Below are 15,927 nucleotides of genomic sequence, written 5' to 3' on the forward strand. Positions count from 1 at the left end.
TACTTTCAGATCCCCTCTAAATCTCCTACCATCTAACCTTACATCTATTCCCTCCTGTTTTAAACACCCCCATTGTGGGAGAAAAAGATTCACACTATATACCCAAGCAACACACATCAAAGTTGCTGGTGAACGCAGCAGGCCAGGCAGCATCTCTAGGAAGAGGTACGGTCGACATTTCGGGCCGAGACCCTTCGAACGAAGGGTCCCTTCCTAGAGATGCTGCCTGGCCTGCTGCGTTCACCAGCAACTTTGATGTGTGTTGCTTGAATTTCCAGCATCTGCAGAATTCCTCGTGTTTACGCTATATATACCCATCCTATCCAGGTCCCCCTCAGCCTCCTCATCTTTATGAGAAAACAAACCCAGCGTATCCAGACTCTACTGAAGGTGTAAGGTCCTTTGGTATGGGGGTGATGGTGGCTTATTTGAAACATGTGTAGACAGCAGCCTGCATGGGTGAAGTGTTGAAGATGTCTGCAAAGACGTCCATGACTACTGGACCTGGGATGTTGTCTGGCCCTGCAGCCTTATGAGGATCGACTCTCTGCACAGTCTTATCCCAAACATCAACCACCCCTCTGTCGTCACAGATGATTTTCTACTTTGTCTCTGTCTGGGTGGCCCAATAAAAGAAGTTACAATGTTCATATTATTGGACACTGCATGATCTTGTCTTTTATCAGTAATCAAATCCTAACTTGATTAGAGAGCTTATCCTTTTTGTTTTTGTGTATCAGTTGCTTGGATGAACTTTCCAGTAGTGTGATAGTGCCATCCCATGCCCTAACTCTATTCCGTGCCACATAACCCTTTATTAGCCATGCGTAGAGGCTCACATAACCTATGTTTTAAAAATGTCCCTCAAGTGCAACGTCTTACATATCTTCCGGGATTATAAAGACGCTGATGTTTTTTTCTCAACCAGAGAAAGTTCAATTATCATAGCGCAGATCACCTTAAGCAGTAGGTGACGCGGGGCATAACTTAGCGGCATGGGTTACCTTTTACGTGAGGCTCCATCAAGCACCGGGCCCCGTTGCCTAGTAACCGCTGGAGGCGCCGCGCATGCGCTGACATTCGACAGCCTGACGGCGGAATTTTGCAACAGCCAATCGCCAGTTACAGAGAGGTCACGTGGATTCGGCCTAAGGACCACCGGCGGCGCGCTGCGGGTGTTGACTGGTGAGGGATGTGGTATGGAGTCGGAGTATTGGCAGAGAGAGGAGTAGGATGCTCTCTACTGCGCTTCTGTAGAAGGTCGTGAGTACTGATGTTCATAGTGAACGGTAGGACAGGCTTGAGGGGCCGAGTGGTCTACTCTTGTTCCTGTTCCCTTGAGTTCTTGTGTTAAGGAAGCCGTGAGGAAAAGAGACGAAGGGAAAGGTGGCACAAGTGGGTTATATTTATACACGCAAACACGAGGAAATCTGCAGATGCTGGTTATTTTTCAACCTCTTCTCCAACTCCTACTCTCGGCATTCCTCTTACATTCATACCCCAATTGTTAGTGTATGCAAAGTCATGATTGCCGGCACCAAACTCTGGGACAGCACTGATCGCAAGCTTCCTCCCCTGCCTTCTATTACCAAGCCAATCTTGGATCTAATTTGCCAGTTTGCTTTCAATCCCATTGGACTATAGCCTTTTCAACCAGCCTTCCATGAGCAACTGTGACAAAGTTCTTGTTGAAGAATCAGATTTAATATCATCGACAAATGTAGTGAAATTGGTTAACAGTGGCAGCAGTACAATGCAATACATGATAATACACAAAAATAAGTAAATTAGTTAATCTAGTGTATATATGTGTATGGTAAATAGTTAAATTAAAAACAAAATTATATATAAAAGTAGTGAGGTAGTGTCCATGGGTTCAATGTCCATTTAGGAATTGGTTGGCAAAGGGGAAAAAGCTGTTCCTGAGTCGCTGAGTGTGTGCCTTCAGGCTTCTGTACCTCCTACCTGATGGTAACAGTGAGAAGAGAGCATGTCCTGGGTGATGGGGGTCCTTAATAATGAATGCTGCCTTTCTGAGACATTGCTCTTTGAAGATGTCTTGGATGCAAAGGAGGCTAGTACCCAAGATGGAGCTGACTAATTAAACAAGACCCATGTAGACAACATTAAACACACTGCCCTTTGTTAAATCAAAAGCTCACTCACATTGGTTATACAAGATCTCCCTTCAGCAAAGTATTTTTGACTCTCAGTGATCAATCCCCATCCTTTCAAGTGAAGATAATTCTGTCCCTCAGAGTATGTTTCCCCACACATTCTGATGACTGATTTTATATTCAATGGTTTATCCCTGCTGCCCTTCTTGATTAAAGGTCCTCAGAGTTTCCAGCATTTTCTGCCCTTGCTGGTGTTACTGGGTTCTGTACAACACCTCCATTATAGTGTGGTTCCCTTAAAGCCCCTGTATCCACTGCAATGATATTTCAATCCAATATTGTCCTAAGGACAGCATTGTAAGCAAATATCATTCTTTTCAGACTCTACTTCAGTTGCAAAATCAGATCCACATACTGGAATGAAGACATCCAGTGACGACGTTTCTTTTCAATTCCTGACTTACTCCTCTCCTGGCTTTGACTCTGAGCTAATACAGGTAGTCCAATATTGGGAACCACTAGTAAAACGTAATGGTAAAATTAGCTGCACTTATGCAGTTTGTTGTGCTGTATGGATCTGAGGCAGTAATGAGATCTTTTTATTTTTCAGGCAAAGAGATGGATTTCTTCATTCTCTTCCTCATTTACTTAGCCTTTTCCCTTTCCTGCATGTTAGTCGCCATCAAATTTTCAAGTCAAAGTCAGGAGTGCTTTGTAAGAATCTCCCACCATGTAACTCAGGTAAATGCATTTCAATAAAAATCATTGAATGTCTGTATTGAACCATCACAGTTAAAAATTTGGTCAGACTTAAGCACTAAAAGGCAAGAATTTGTAGCCTTTCTCCAACAGTCCTTGTGCTCTGGGACAGTACTAAACTCAAGGGATTAACTTGTATTTTTGTGTTTGAAGTAAATTAGTGAAAAGGAGAACCACGCAGTATACAACAGACCATGCAGTAAAATATAGATTAAAGCATTAAAAACAGCTTATGAATTTAGACTGCAAAAGAAGATGGTAGACAAGACATTCCTGCAGAGTCATCAGGTTTATTGCCACCGGCATGTGTCGTGCAATTTGTTAACTTAGAGGCAGCAGTACAATGCAGTACATGATAATATAGAAAGAAAATATAATAAGTCTATCAATTACAGTAAATATATATATATGTATATTAGATAGATTAAAAATAGTGCAAGAACAGAAATAATACGTATTTTTAAAAAAGTGAGTTAGTGTTCATGGATTCATGTCCATTTGGGAATTGAATGGCAGAGGGGAAGAAGCTGTTCCTGAATCATTGAGTATGCACCTTCAGGTTTCTATACCTCCTTTCTGATGGTAACAATGAGGAGAGGGCATGTCCTGGGTGATAAGGGTCCTTAATAATGGGCATCGCCTTTCTGAGTTACCGCTCCTTGAAGATGTCTTGGATACTACAGAGGTTAGTACCAAGATGGAGCTGACTGATTCTACAACTTTCTGTAGCTTCTTTTGGTCCTGTGCAGTAGCCCCACCCCCCACCCCCCACCATACCAGACAGTGATGCAGCCTGTCAGAATGTTCTCCACAGTACATTTATAGAAGTTTTTGAGTGTTTTAGTTGACAAAACAGCTCTCTTCAAACTCCTAATTAAATATAGCTGCTGTCTTGCTGTCTTTATAGCTGCATCGATATGTTGGGACCAGGTTAGATCCTTAGAGATCTTGACGCCCAGGAACTTAAAATTGTTCACTCTCTCCACGTCTGATCCCTCTATTAGGATTGGTTTGTGTTTCCTTCCTGAAGTCCACAATCAGCTCTTTTGTCTTACTAACATTGAGTTGTTGTTGTGACACCACGCCACTAGTTGGCATATCTCACTCCTGTATGCCCTCTCATCTCCATCTGAGATTCTACCAACAATGATTGTAAAATCAGCAAATTGGTTGATAGTCTTTGAGCTATACCTAGCCACACAGTCATGGGTATAGAGCGAGTAGAACAGCGGGCTAAACACACATCCCAGAGGTGCACCAGTGTTGATCGTCGGTGAAGAGGAAATATTTTCACTAATCCACACAGATTGTGGTCTTCCAGTTAGGAAGTCGTGGAACCAGCTGCAAAGGGAGGTACAGAGACCCAGGTTCTGTAGCTTATCAATGAGGATTATGGGAATCATGGTATTAAATGCTGAGCTACAGTCGATGAACTGCATCCTGACATAGGTGTTTGTGTTGTCCAGGTGGTCTAAGGCCATGTGAAGCATCTGCCGTAGACCTATTGTGATGATAAGCAAATTGCAGAGGGTACAGGTTCTTGTTGAGGCAGGAGTTCAGTCTAGTCATGACCAACTTCTCGAAGCATTTCACCAGTGTAGATGTGAGCACTACTGGGTGATAGTCACCCAGAAGTGCTCACACTACTCTTACACTACTCTTCTTAGGCACTGGTATAATTGTTGCCTTTTTGAAGCAGGTGGGAACTTCCAACCGTAGCAGTGAGAGATTGAAAATGTCCTTGAATACATAGAGGCATTAAGTTCACCTGGGAATGAAACATCTCTATCATTCATGCTTTTGGGTTTCGCTTTGTTGGAAGTAATGTCTTGCAAACTCTGCCAGAGTTACCGTGCATTCGATGTCACCTCCAACCTTGCACAGAATTGTCTCTTTTGATCTTAAAATAGCCCTCCACAAGTCATACCTGGTTTTCTGGTGCAAACCTTGGTCACCAGACTTAAATGCCACAGATCTGCTCTCAGCAGACAATGTACCTCCTGGTTCATCACTGCTTTTTGTTTGGGAATGTACACTAAATTTTTGTAGGCACACAGTCATCCAAGTTGGTAACAGCTGTGACATACTCATCCAGATTCGAAGATGAATCCCTGAATACAGTCCAGTCCACTGATTCAAAGCAGTCCTGTAAGTGCTCCTGTATCTCCGTTGTCCAAACCTTCTTGGTCCTCAGTACTGGTGCTGCAGGCTTCCGTCTCTGCCTATACTCAGGGAGTAGAAGTACAGCTAGGTGGTCAGACATCCTGAAGTGAGGGCTTGAAATACCACAGTAGGCATTCATGATGGCGGTGTAACAGTGTTCCAGTGTGTAGTTTCCTCTGGTAGTACAAAGTGATTTGTTGATGGTAATTATTTAGTGATGTTTTCAGGCTGGCCTGGTTAAAATCCTCCAAAATAATGATGAAGGCATTAGGGTACGCTGTTTCATGCATGTTGATCACATTACTCAGATCATCTAAAGTAGTGGTCACCAACCTTTTTAAGCCCAAGATCCCCTACCTCAACCTTAGTGAAAGGCAAGATCTACCTACTAAATCATTTAGAGAAAAAACAGCTCAGATTGTACTGCCAATTTGAGGCCTTTTATTTGGGCTAATTGTATTTGAATTACACAAAATACTTTTGTCAAACTTTCAAATTAATTCAAACAAGAAAACACTGTAACTAGCATATCTTTCCTTAAGAATATTACAATATTTCACACCTTTAATTCTAAGTTTCGTTATTTAATTTTATTTCAACACGAAAAATAAATGCATAAAAATTGACTGTTGCGCTCAGTGTGATGACTAGGGCTGAATACTTATTGCTAGTTCCCTGAAATTTGGGTCATAACTACAGACAGCCAGACAGACTGTGAGGTGTCTGTCAGTAAGACAGCTCCTGTACTTAGATTTAATCATTTTTCATCTGTGAAAATGCAATTTCACATATATAAGTTGACCCGAAGTAGGCACTGACTTTTAGTGCTATAAAACCAACACGCACACTGCGCATTGTTGGGGCCCCATCAGTAGTAATTGCCACCAGTTTATGAATGGGGTTGTCATATTCACGGACATATTTTTTCTTTCTTTCTTTTTCAATCTTTTTATTAGTTTCATAAAATAAAAACATAACATAGCAATAATACAAATACAAGGAGATGCATTGTTGTACTTGAAATGAGTAGTTATAAGACCAAGTAGTATAAATTGACAAAATTCCCAATCGTGTAGGATAGCAATGAATAATACAGGACAAAAAAAAACTGAAGAAAAATCATGAAAAAAAATAGAAAAAAAAACAAACCCCATCCCAAAAAAAACTAAACTAAACAGAATTAGTCAACTAAACTAAAGACTTGGGCAATTCTAACAACTTAAAAATGGAAAAGAAGAAAACCTTAGTGTCGACGACTCCATTTCTCTCAACCAACAGTACAGAGAAATAAAATAAGTTTGGAAATGGTCGAATTACATCATATGAAAATGCTGAATGAATGGCCTCCAAGTTTTTTCAAATTTAATGGAAGGGTCATAAACCACACTTATAATTTTTTTCCAAATTCAAACACAACATAGTTTGTGAAAACCAATGAAATACAGTAGGAGGGTTAATCTCTTTCCAATTCAGCAAAATGGATCTTCTGGCCATTAAAGTAAGAAATGCAATCATCCTACGTGCTGAAGAGGTTAAATAATTTGAATCTATCATTGGTAATCCAAAGATAGCAGTAATTGGATGAGATTGTAAGTCTATATTCAAAACCATTGAAATAATATCAAAAATATCTTCCCAATATTTTTCCAACAAAGGACATGACCAAAACATGTGAGTTAAAGAAGCTATCTCAGAATGGCATCTGTCACATATAGGATTAATATAAGAATAATAACGAGATAGTTTATCTTTGGACATATGAGTCCTATGCACTACTTTAAACTGTATCAACACATGTTTAGCACATATAGAGGATGAATTAACCAACTGAAGAATTTTTTCCCATTTTTCAATCAGTATAATAATTTTAAGTTCTCTTTCCCAATCGGCTTTAATTTTATTGGAAACATCAGGACATAAATTCATAATTGCTACAATACTTTTCTGAGAGAGATTTAGATCTAAAATTTTTTCCAAAGTGTCCATTGGATATGAGTGTGGAAAATTAGGAGAAACAGTAATTAAAAAGTTTCTAATCTGTAGATATCTAAAAAAGTGAGATCTGGGTAAGTTATATTTATTAGAAAGTTGATCAAAGGACATGAAACAATTATCCAAAAATAAATCACGAAAACGTACTATACCTTTGGTTTTCCAATCAAAGTAAGCTTGATCCATAGTGGAAGGTTGAAAAAGGAAATTAGATATAATAGGACTTGCTAAAATAAATTGATTAAACCCAAAAAATCTTCGAAATTGAAATTATATACGTAAAGTATGCTTAACTATTGGATTATTCATTTGTTTATACAATTTAGAAGAAGTAAAAGGAAGTGAAGTTCCTACAACCGAACCCAAAGAAGACCCTTGTAATGAATTACATTTAAGATATTCCCAATGTGGATTTAAAGATACATCCAAATCTTGTAGCCAAAATTTTAAATATTGAATATTAATTGCCCAATAATAGAATCTAAAATTCGGGAGGGCAAGCCCCCCCTCCTTTTTAGATTTCTGAAATACCTTTTACCTAACCTAGGATTTTTGTTCTGCCATATATATGAGGACATTTTTGAATCAACATTATCGAGAAAAGATTTTGGGATAAAAATTGGAACCGATTGAAATACATATAGAAATTTGGGCAAAATAATCATCTCAATCAAAGACAAAGAAATTGGTGACCATTTAGTAAACAAAAGTTTAATCTGATCAATTAAAGGTAAAAAATTAACTTTAACTGAGTCTTTATACTTTTTCGTAATTGTTATCCCTAAATATATAAATGAGTCAGTAACCAATTTAAATGGTAAACGTCCATAAATAGGTACCTGCTTATTTAGGGGAAATAATTCACTCTTATTAAGATTCAATTTGTAACCAGAAAAATTACTAAATTGAGCCAACAAAGCTAGAATAGCAGGAATTGACATCTCTGGATTAGAGATGTATAACAACAAATCATCTGCATATAGTGATAATTTATGTATTTCGTTTCCGTGGGTAATACCAAAAATATTGGGCGAGTCATGGATAGCAATTGCTAAAGGTTCAAGGGCGATATTAAATAGTAAAGGACTAAGAGGACAACCTTGCCTAGTACCACGAAAAAGACGAAAAAAGGGAGATCTATGATTATTAGTACAAACCGAGGCTACTGGGGAGTAATATAACAACTTAATCCAAGATACAAATGTCAAACTAAAATTAAATTTCTCAAGGACACTAAATAAATAAGGCCATTCGACTCTGTCGAAGGCTTTCTCAGCATCTAATGAAATAATACATTCCGGGGGGTAAGTGAGGGGGTATAAACAGTATTCATTAACCTCCTAATATTAAAGGATGAATAACGGTTTTTAATAAATCCAGTTTGATCCATAGGTATAATTTGAGATAATACCTTCTCTAACCTAGTTGCTAAAATTTTTGAAAAAATTTTTGAATCTACATTCACAAGAGATACCGATCTATATGATGCACAATCAGTAGGATCTTTATTCTTTTTAAGAACTAAGGAGATAGAGGCTTCGTAAAACGATTGTGGTAATTTACCTAAACTGATTGCTTCTTTGAATATTCTAGGTAACCTCGGAGAGAGAATAGAGGAAAAGAATTTTTAAAATTCCACTGTAAACCCGTCCGGGACCGGGTGCTTTACCAGAATTCAATGATGAGATTGTAGTTATTATTTCTTCCTCTGTAATAGGAGTTTCTAATGATAAGCAATCTTCGGGTGATAATTTCGGAAAGTTCAGTTTACTCAAAAAATTATGCATGATATTAAAATCATGAGGAAAATCGGAGTGATATAAAGAGGTATAAAATCAACTGTCAAAGTATCATCGTATTTGCGAATCTTAGTAATTTGACGTTTAACCGAAGCAAATTTCAATTGATTAGCCAATAGTTTACCCGATTTATCACTATGAATATAAAAATCACTTCTAGTTCTCATTAATTGATTTTCAATCGAGGATGTTAATAATAAGCTATGTTCCAATTGAAGTTCAACTCTGTGTTTGTACAGCTCCTTACTGGGAGAAATAGCATATTTTTTATCGATTTCTTTAATTTTATTAACCAACAAAAGTAATTCATTCTTAACACGTTTTTTCAAACCAGCCGAATAGGAAATAATCTGACCACGGATATAAGCTTTAAAAGCGTCCCAAACTGTTCCATTGGAAACTTCTTCTGTAGTATTAGTTGAAAAGAAGAAATCAATCTGTTCCTTTATAAACTTGACAAAGTCCGAGTCTTGAAGCAAAATAGGGTTAAATCGCCATTGTCTATTAGTACAAGAAGTATCCATTAAATTGATAGAAAGTTTCATTGGAGCATGATCTGAAATGGCAATAATGTCATAATTACCATCAACTACAGATGGGATTAATCAAGAGTCAATAAAAAAAATAGTCAATTCGAGAATAAGAACGATGAACATGTGAAAAGAGTGAGAATTCTTTAACAGTAAATATATATGTAATAGTCAAATTAAGCAAGTAGTACAAAGATAGAAATAAAAAAAGTAGTGAGGTAGTGTACATGGATTCAAAGTCTATTCAGCAATCAGATGGCAGAGGGGAAGAAGTTGTTCCTGAAACGTTGAGTGTGTGTCTTCAGGCCTCTGTACCTCCTTCCTGATGGTAGCAACGAGACAAGGCATAACCTGGGTAATAGGGGTCCTTAATGATGGATGCTGCCTTTTTGAGGCATCACTCCTTGAAGATGTCCTGAATGCTACGGAGGCTAGTGCCTATGATGGAAGTGACTACATTTACAACTCTGTCCTGACGAAGGGTCTCGGCCTGAAACGTCGACTGCACCTCTTCCTATAGATGCTGCTTGGCCTGCTGCGTTCACCAGCAACTTTGATGTATGTTGCTTGAATTTCCAGCATCTACAGAATTCCTGTTGTTTACATTTACAACTCTGCAGCTTATTTCGGTTCTGTGCATTAGCCACCCTACCCCCCCCCCACCCATATCAGATGGTGATGCAGCCAGTTAGAATGCTCTCCACAGAAAATCTGTAGAAATTTGTGAGTGACTTTGTTGACATACCAAACCACCTCAAGCTCCTGGGGAAATATAGCCGCTGTCATGCCTTCTTTGTAGCTGCATCAATATGTTGGGTCCAGGTTAGATCCTCAGAGATATTGATACGCAGGAATTTGAAATTGCTCATTCTTTCCACTTCAGACCCCTCTATGAAGACAGGTATGTGCTCCCTTGTCTTACTCTTTCTGAAGTTCACAATCAGTTCCTTGGTCCTACTGATGTTGAGTGCAAGGTTGCTGCTCCTATACGCCTTCTTATCACCATCTGAAATTCTGCCAACAATAGTTGTATCATCAGTAAGTTTATATAAGGCAATTGAGCTGTGGGTTCTTTCCAAGTATTCTCCAAATAAAGACGTTTTATGGAATTCCTTGGATTTATTTGGTCACCACTGTGTACTTAAAGCTCCTCATCCTACAGGCCCAATAATAACACCATAAGACATTGGAGCAGAATTAGGCCATTTGGCCCATCGAGTCTGCACCACCATTCAATCATGGCTAATCCTTTTGTCCCTCCTCAGCCCCACTTCCCAGCCTTCCACATCTCTGTTTTAAACGGATGTCGCTCTATCCTGAGGCGGTGTCCTCTTGTCCAAGATTCCCACATCATGGAAAACATCCTTTCCATATCTATCATGTCTATGCCTTTCAACATTCAAATGATTTCAATGATATCCCCTCTCATCCTTCTAAGTTCCCGTTAGTACTGACCCAGGGCCATCAAACTTTCCTCATATGATAACTCTTTTATTCCTGGAATCATTCTTGTGAACCTCCTCTGAACCCTCTCCAACGTCATCTTTTCGTAGATGAGGAGGCCAAACCTGTTCATAATACTCGTGAGGCCTCAGCAATGCCTTATAAAGTCTCAGCACCAGATCACTGCTCTTACATTCCAGACCTCTTGAAATGAATACAAACATAGCATTTGCCTTCCTCACCACCAACTCTACCTGCAAGTTAACCTTTAGGATGTTCTGCACAAAGACTCCCAAGTCCCTCTGCAGCTCAGATTTTTGAATTTTCTCCCCATTTAGAAAATAGTCTGCACATTTATTTCTTCAACCAAAGTGCATGACCATGCATTTTCCAAACTTGTATTTTATTTGCCACTTTCTTGTCCATTTCCCTAATCTGTTTATGTCCTTGTGTAGCCTACCTGTTTCCTCAACACTACCTGCCCCTCCTCCAGTCTTTGTATCATCGCAAACTTGGCAACAAAGCCATCTATTCCATCATCTAAATCATTGACATACAGCATAAAAAGAAGCACTCTCAACACTAACCCCTGCAGAACTCCACTAGTCACTGGCAGCCAAACAGAAAAGGATCCTTTTATTCCCATTCATTGGTTCCTACCAACTAGCCAATTCTCTAAGCATGCCAGTAACTTTCCTGTAATACCATGGGCTCTTAACTTGGTAAGCAGCCTCATGTGTGGCACCTTGTGAAAGGCCTTCTGAAAGTCCAAATATACAACATCCATTGCATCCCCTTTATCTATCCTATCCTACTTGTAATCTCCTTGAAGAATTCCAACAGGTTCACCAGGCAATATCTTCCCTTAAGAAAACCATGCTGACTTTGCCCTATCTTGTCCTGCGTCACCAAGTACTCCAGAACAATTGACTCCAATATCTTCCCAATCATTAGGTCTATTATTTCCTTTCTGCTGCCTTCCAATTGTCCACTCCTCTGATACCATGCCAGAGTCCCATGATTTTTGAAAGATCATTACTAATCCCTCCAACAATCTCTACTGCTAGCTACCTTTTTCAGAACCCTAAGGTGCAGTTCATCTGGTCCGGGTGACTTATGTACCCTTCGGTCTTTCAGCTTTTTGAGCACCTTCTCCCTTGTAGTAGTAACTTCTCTGTAATAGTAATAGCTTCTCTTCCCTCACACCCTTCAATATCTTACACACTGCTAATATCTTCCACAGTGAAGACTGATGCAAGATAGACTGGCAAATGACACTTAAAGGATTGACGGTGGATATGCAATGGCAAGCATTTAAAGGTTGCATGGATGAACTACAACAATTGTTCATCCCAGTTTGGCAAAAGAATAAATCAAGGAAGGTAGTGCACCCGTGGCTGACAAGAGAAATTAGGGATAGTATCAATTCCAAAGAAGTAGCATACAAATTAGCCAGAGAAAGTGGCTCACCTGAGGATTGGGAGAAATTCAGAGTTCAGCAGAGGAGGACAAAGGGCTTAATTAGGAAGGGGAAAAAAGATTATGAGAGAAAACTGGCAGAGAACATAAAAACGGACAGTAAAAGCTTTTATAGATATGTAAAAAGGAAAAGACTGATAAAGACAAATGTAGGTCCCCTGCAGACAGAAACAGGTGAATTGATTATGGGGAGCAAGGACATGGCAGACCAATTGAATAATTACTTTGGTTCTGTCTTCACTAAGGAGGACATAAATAATCTTCCAGAAATAGTAAGGGACAGAGGGTCCAGTGAGATGGAGGAACTGAGTGAAATACATGTTAGTAGGGAAGTGGTGTTAGGTAAATTGAAGGGATTGAAGGCAGATAAATCCCCAGGGCCAGATGGTCTGCATCCCAGAGTGCTTAAGGAAGTAGCCCAAGAAATAGTGGATGCATTAGTGATAATTTTTCAAAACTCGTTAGATTCTGGACTAGTTCCTGAGGATTGGAGGGTGGCTAATGTAACCCCACTTTTTAAAAAAGGAGGGAGAGAGAAACCGGGGAATTATAGGCCGGTTAGCCTAACGTCGGTGGTGGGGAAACTGCTGGAGTCAGTTATCGAGGATGTGATAACAGCACATTTGGAAAGCGGTGAAATGATCGGACAAAGTCAGCATGGATTTGTGAAAGGAAAATCATGTCTGACGAATCTCATAGAATTTTTTGAGGATGTAACTAGTAGAGTGGATAGGGGAGAACCAGTGGATGTGGTATATTTGGATTTTCAAAAGGCTTTTGACAAGGTCCCACACAGGAGATTAGTGTGCAAACTTAAAGCACACGGTATTGGGGGTAAGGTATTGGTGTGGGTGGAGAATTGGTTAGCAGACAGGAAGCAAAGAGTGGGAATAAACGGGACCTTTTCAGAATGGCAGGCGGTGACTAGTGGGGTACCGCAAGGCTCAGTGCTGGGACCCCAATTGTTTACAATATATATTAATGACTTGGATGAGGGAATTAAATGCAGCATCTCCAAGTTTGCGGATGACACGAAGCTGGGTGGCAGTGTTAGCAGTGAGGAGGATGCTAAGAGGATGCAGGGTGACTTGGATAGGTTGGGTGAGTGGGCAAACTCATGGCAGATGCAATTTAATGTGGATAAATGTGAAGTTATCCACTTTGGTGACAAAAATAGGAAAACAGATTATTATCTGAATGGTGGCCGATTAGGAAAAGGGGAGGTGCAACGAGACCTGGGTGTCATTATACACCAGTCATTGAAAGTGGGCATGCAGGTACAGCAGGCGGTGAAAAAGGCGAACGGTATGCTGGCATTTATAGCGAGAGGATTCGAGTACAGGAGCAGGGAGGTACTACTGCAGTTGTACAAGGCCTTGGTGAGACCACACCTGGAGTATTGTGTGCAGTTTTGGTCCCCTAATCTGAGGAAAGACATCTTTGCCATAGAGGGAGTACAAAGAAGGTTCACCAGATTGATTCCTGGGATGGCAGGTCTTTCATATGAAGAAAGACTGGATGAACTGGGCTTGTACTCGTTGGAATTTAGAAGATTGAGGGGGGATCTGATTGAAACGTATAAGATCCTAAAGGGATTGGACAGGCTAGATGCGGGAAGATTGTTCCCGATGTTGGGGAGGTCCAGAACAAGGGGTCACAGTTTGAGGATAGAGGGGAAGCCTTTTAGGACCGAGATTAGGAAAAACTTCTTCACACAGAGAGTGGTGAATCTGTGGAATTCTCTGCCACAGCAAACTGTTGAGGCCAGTTCATTGGCTATGTTTAAGAGGGAGTTAGATATGGCCCTTGTGGGGGTATGGAGGGAAGGCTGGGTTCTGAGTTGGATGATCAGCCATGATCATAATAAATGGCGGTGCAGGCTCGAAGGGCCGAATGGCCTACTCCTGCACCTATTTTCTATGTTTCTATGTAAAATATTTAGTTAATTTGCCATCTCTTTGTCCCCTGTTATTATTTATCTGGCCTCATTTTCTAGCAGTCCAATATCCACTCTCATCTCTCTGTTTTTTTACATACTTGAAAAAGCTTTTACTATCCACTTTGGTATTGTTTGCAAGCCTCTATCATGTTTTATCGTTTCCCTCGTAATGATTCTTTTATTTGCTTTCTGTTGGATTTTCAAAGCTTCCCAATCCTCTATCTTCCTGCTAATTTTTGCTTTGTTTTATGCCCTCTCCAGCTTTGACTTCTCTTCTCAGCCACAGTTGTACCACGGAGAAAGAAGAGGAATGTGAAGTAGGGCTGGAACTAGCTTAAGCACAATTGGCTACATGGCTTTGTAATCTGTAATATAATCATTGTAAACTAAATAATACAGAAATTTGAGGAGAGGGTCCTGAATCCATGTGATACCACCTCGCAAAAAAATCTACAATCTCCATGCAAGATGCCTTCAGAAGAGATTAAGTTGTCATCCCATGACACCACAAGCAACAGCAAAGCCTGGGTCTGGCAGTGAGCAGGCTTTTAGATGGAAACCTTGACTCCTGCTTGGAAGGTTTTGGAGAGATTTTATTTAATGCCGGCAATCAGGTTTCATGAAAGTTGATATGTTCACAGTGTCATATCTGCATTGTCTCACTCCTCAAGGAATCATATGTTTTGGAGTTCTTGCTGGTTAAGTGTTACCCAGCCAAAGTTTCCTTAACCAGCTCTTAGTCCATCACTTTGTATTTTGAGCACATCGAGTTTTCATCTAGTTACTCATGAAATGTGATCAGAGTTCAAAGCTGTTAAATATTTTGGTGTTCTTGAAGGCATTTGGAATGCATATCAGGTAGCACTTGGATTTGCATCGGCCTTAGTAAAAGAGTTGTTGAATGCTTTCTTATGCCTCAAACGATTGAGATATTCTCAAAATATTTTAGGATGTGATATTGTTATTCTAGCCTTGACCATGGGTTTCATCTTTATCTCCTGAGTCAGTAGATCAAGGCTTCAAGTTTTGCTCTCAGACTCAACAAACATTCTTCTGGAGGAACTCAGCAGGTTGAGCAGCATCTGTGGGAGGAAGGAACCACTGCATCATGACTGCTCTAGAGATGCTAAATTCTAGCTTTGTCTACCTTCCCAGGTTAATGTAATAGGATCTCAAGGCACTGACTCTAACTGAAGAGCAAGGGAGTGTCCTTATGTCTTGACCAATATCAATCCCTCCACAAACCTCACCAAAACAATAGGTTCATTATATTGCTATTGTTGGTAGCTGGCTGGAAGAATATTGTCTACTGCATGAGTTACATGAAAACAGTAACTCTTACACCTTAATGGCATAGTTTGACTGTGAAGTTATTTGATTCATCCTAAGCTCATGATCTGTGCTATATAAATGCAAGCCTTTCTTCTACCTCCATTTTCTTTCCATCATTAATAGATGATTGGGCCAATGGTTCCTCGACAGATGCAGGTAGCAGTGCAGTATGCTTTACATAGGCTCATCCATCAGAGGTGAGTGTAAATACCTGCACACACCAATCCTCACTCATTCTGTGTGGTTAGCAGGGGTGTTGCAAATAAAAAGATGAATGCCCAGCTAAGGGGTCCCCAAAGTGCAAGGTATTTCCAGCTTTTGCCCAACACACAACTGATACAGATTCAACACCAGTGAATCACCAGACTGGATTT

At 39.9% G+C, this 15,927-nt stretch overlaps 1 protein-coding gene across 1 annotated transcript in view; it reads left to right on the plus strand.

The window, feature by feature from the left end:
• Positions 1 to 995: 995 nt before the first annotated feature.
• The window catches only part of zdhhc4 (zinc finger DHHC-type palmitoyltransferase 4), a 36,018-nt gene continuing 21,086 nt past the window's right edge, over positions 996 to 15,927 (plus strand). Inside the window, exons 1-3 of the mRNA XM_063059550.1 lie at positions 996 to 1,185; positions 2,728 to 2,858; positions 15,677 to 15,750. Of these exons, the coding sequence (XP_062915620.1) occupies positions 996 to 1,185; positions 2,728 to 2,858; positions 15,677 to 15,750 (395 nt within the window). The remainder of the gene's footprint in view (positions 1,186 to 2,727; positions 2,859 to 15,676; positions 15,751 to 15,927) is intronic.

Source organism: Mobula hypostoma, chromosome 9, assembly GCF_963921235.1.
Source record: "Mobula hypostoma chromosome 9, sMobHyp1.1, whole genome shotgun sequence".
Taxonomy (NCBI): domain Eukaryota; kingdom Metazoa; phylum Chordata; class Chondrichthyes; order Myliobatiformes; family Myliobatidae; genus Mobula; species Mobula hypostoma.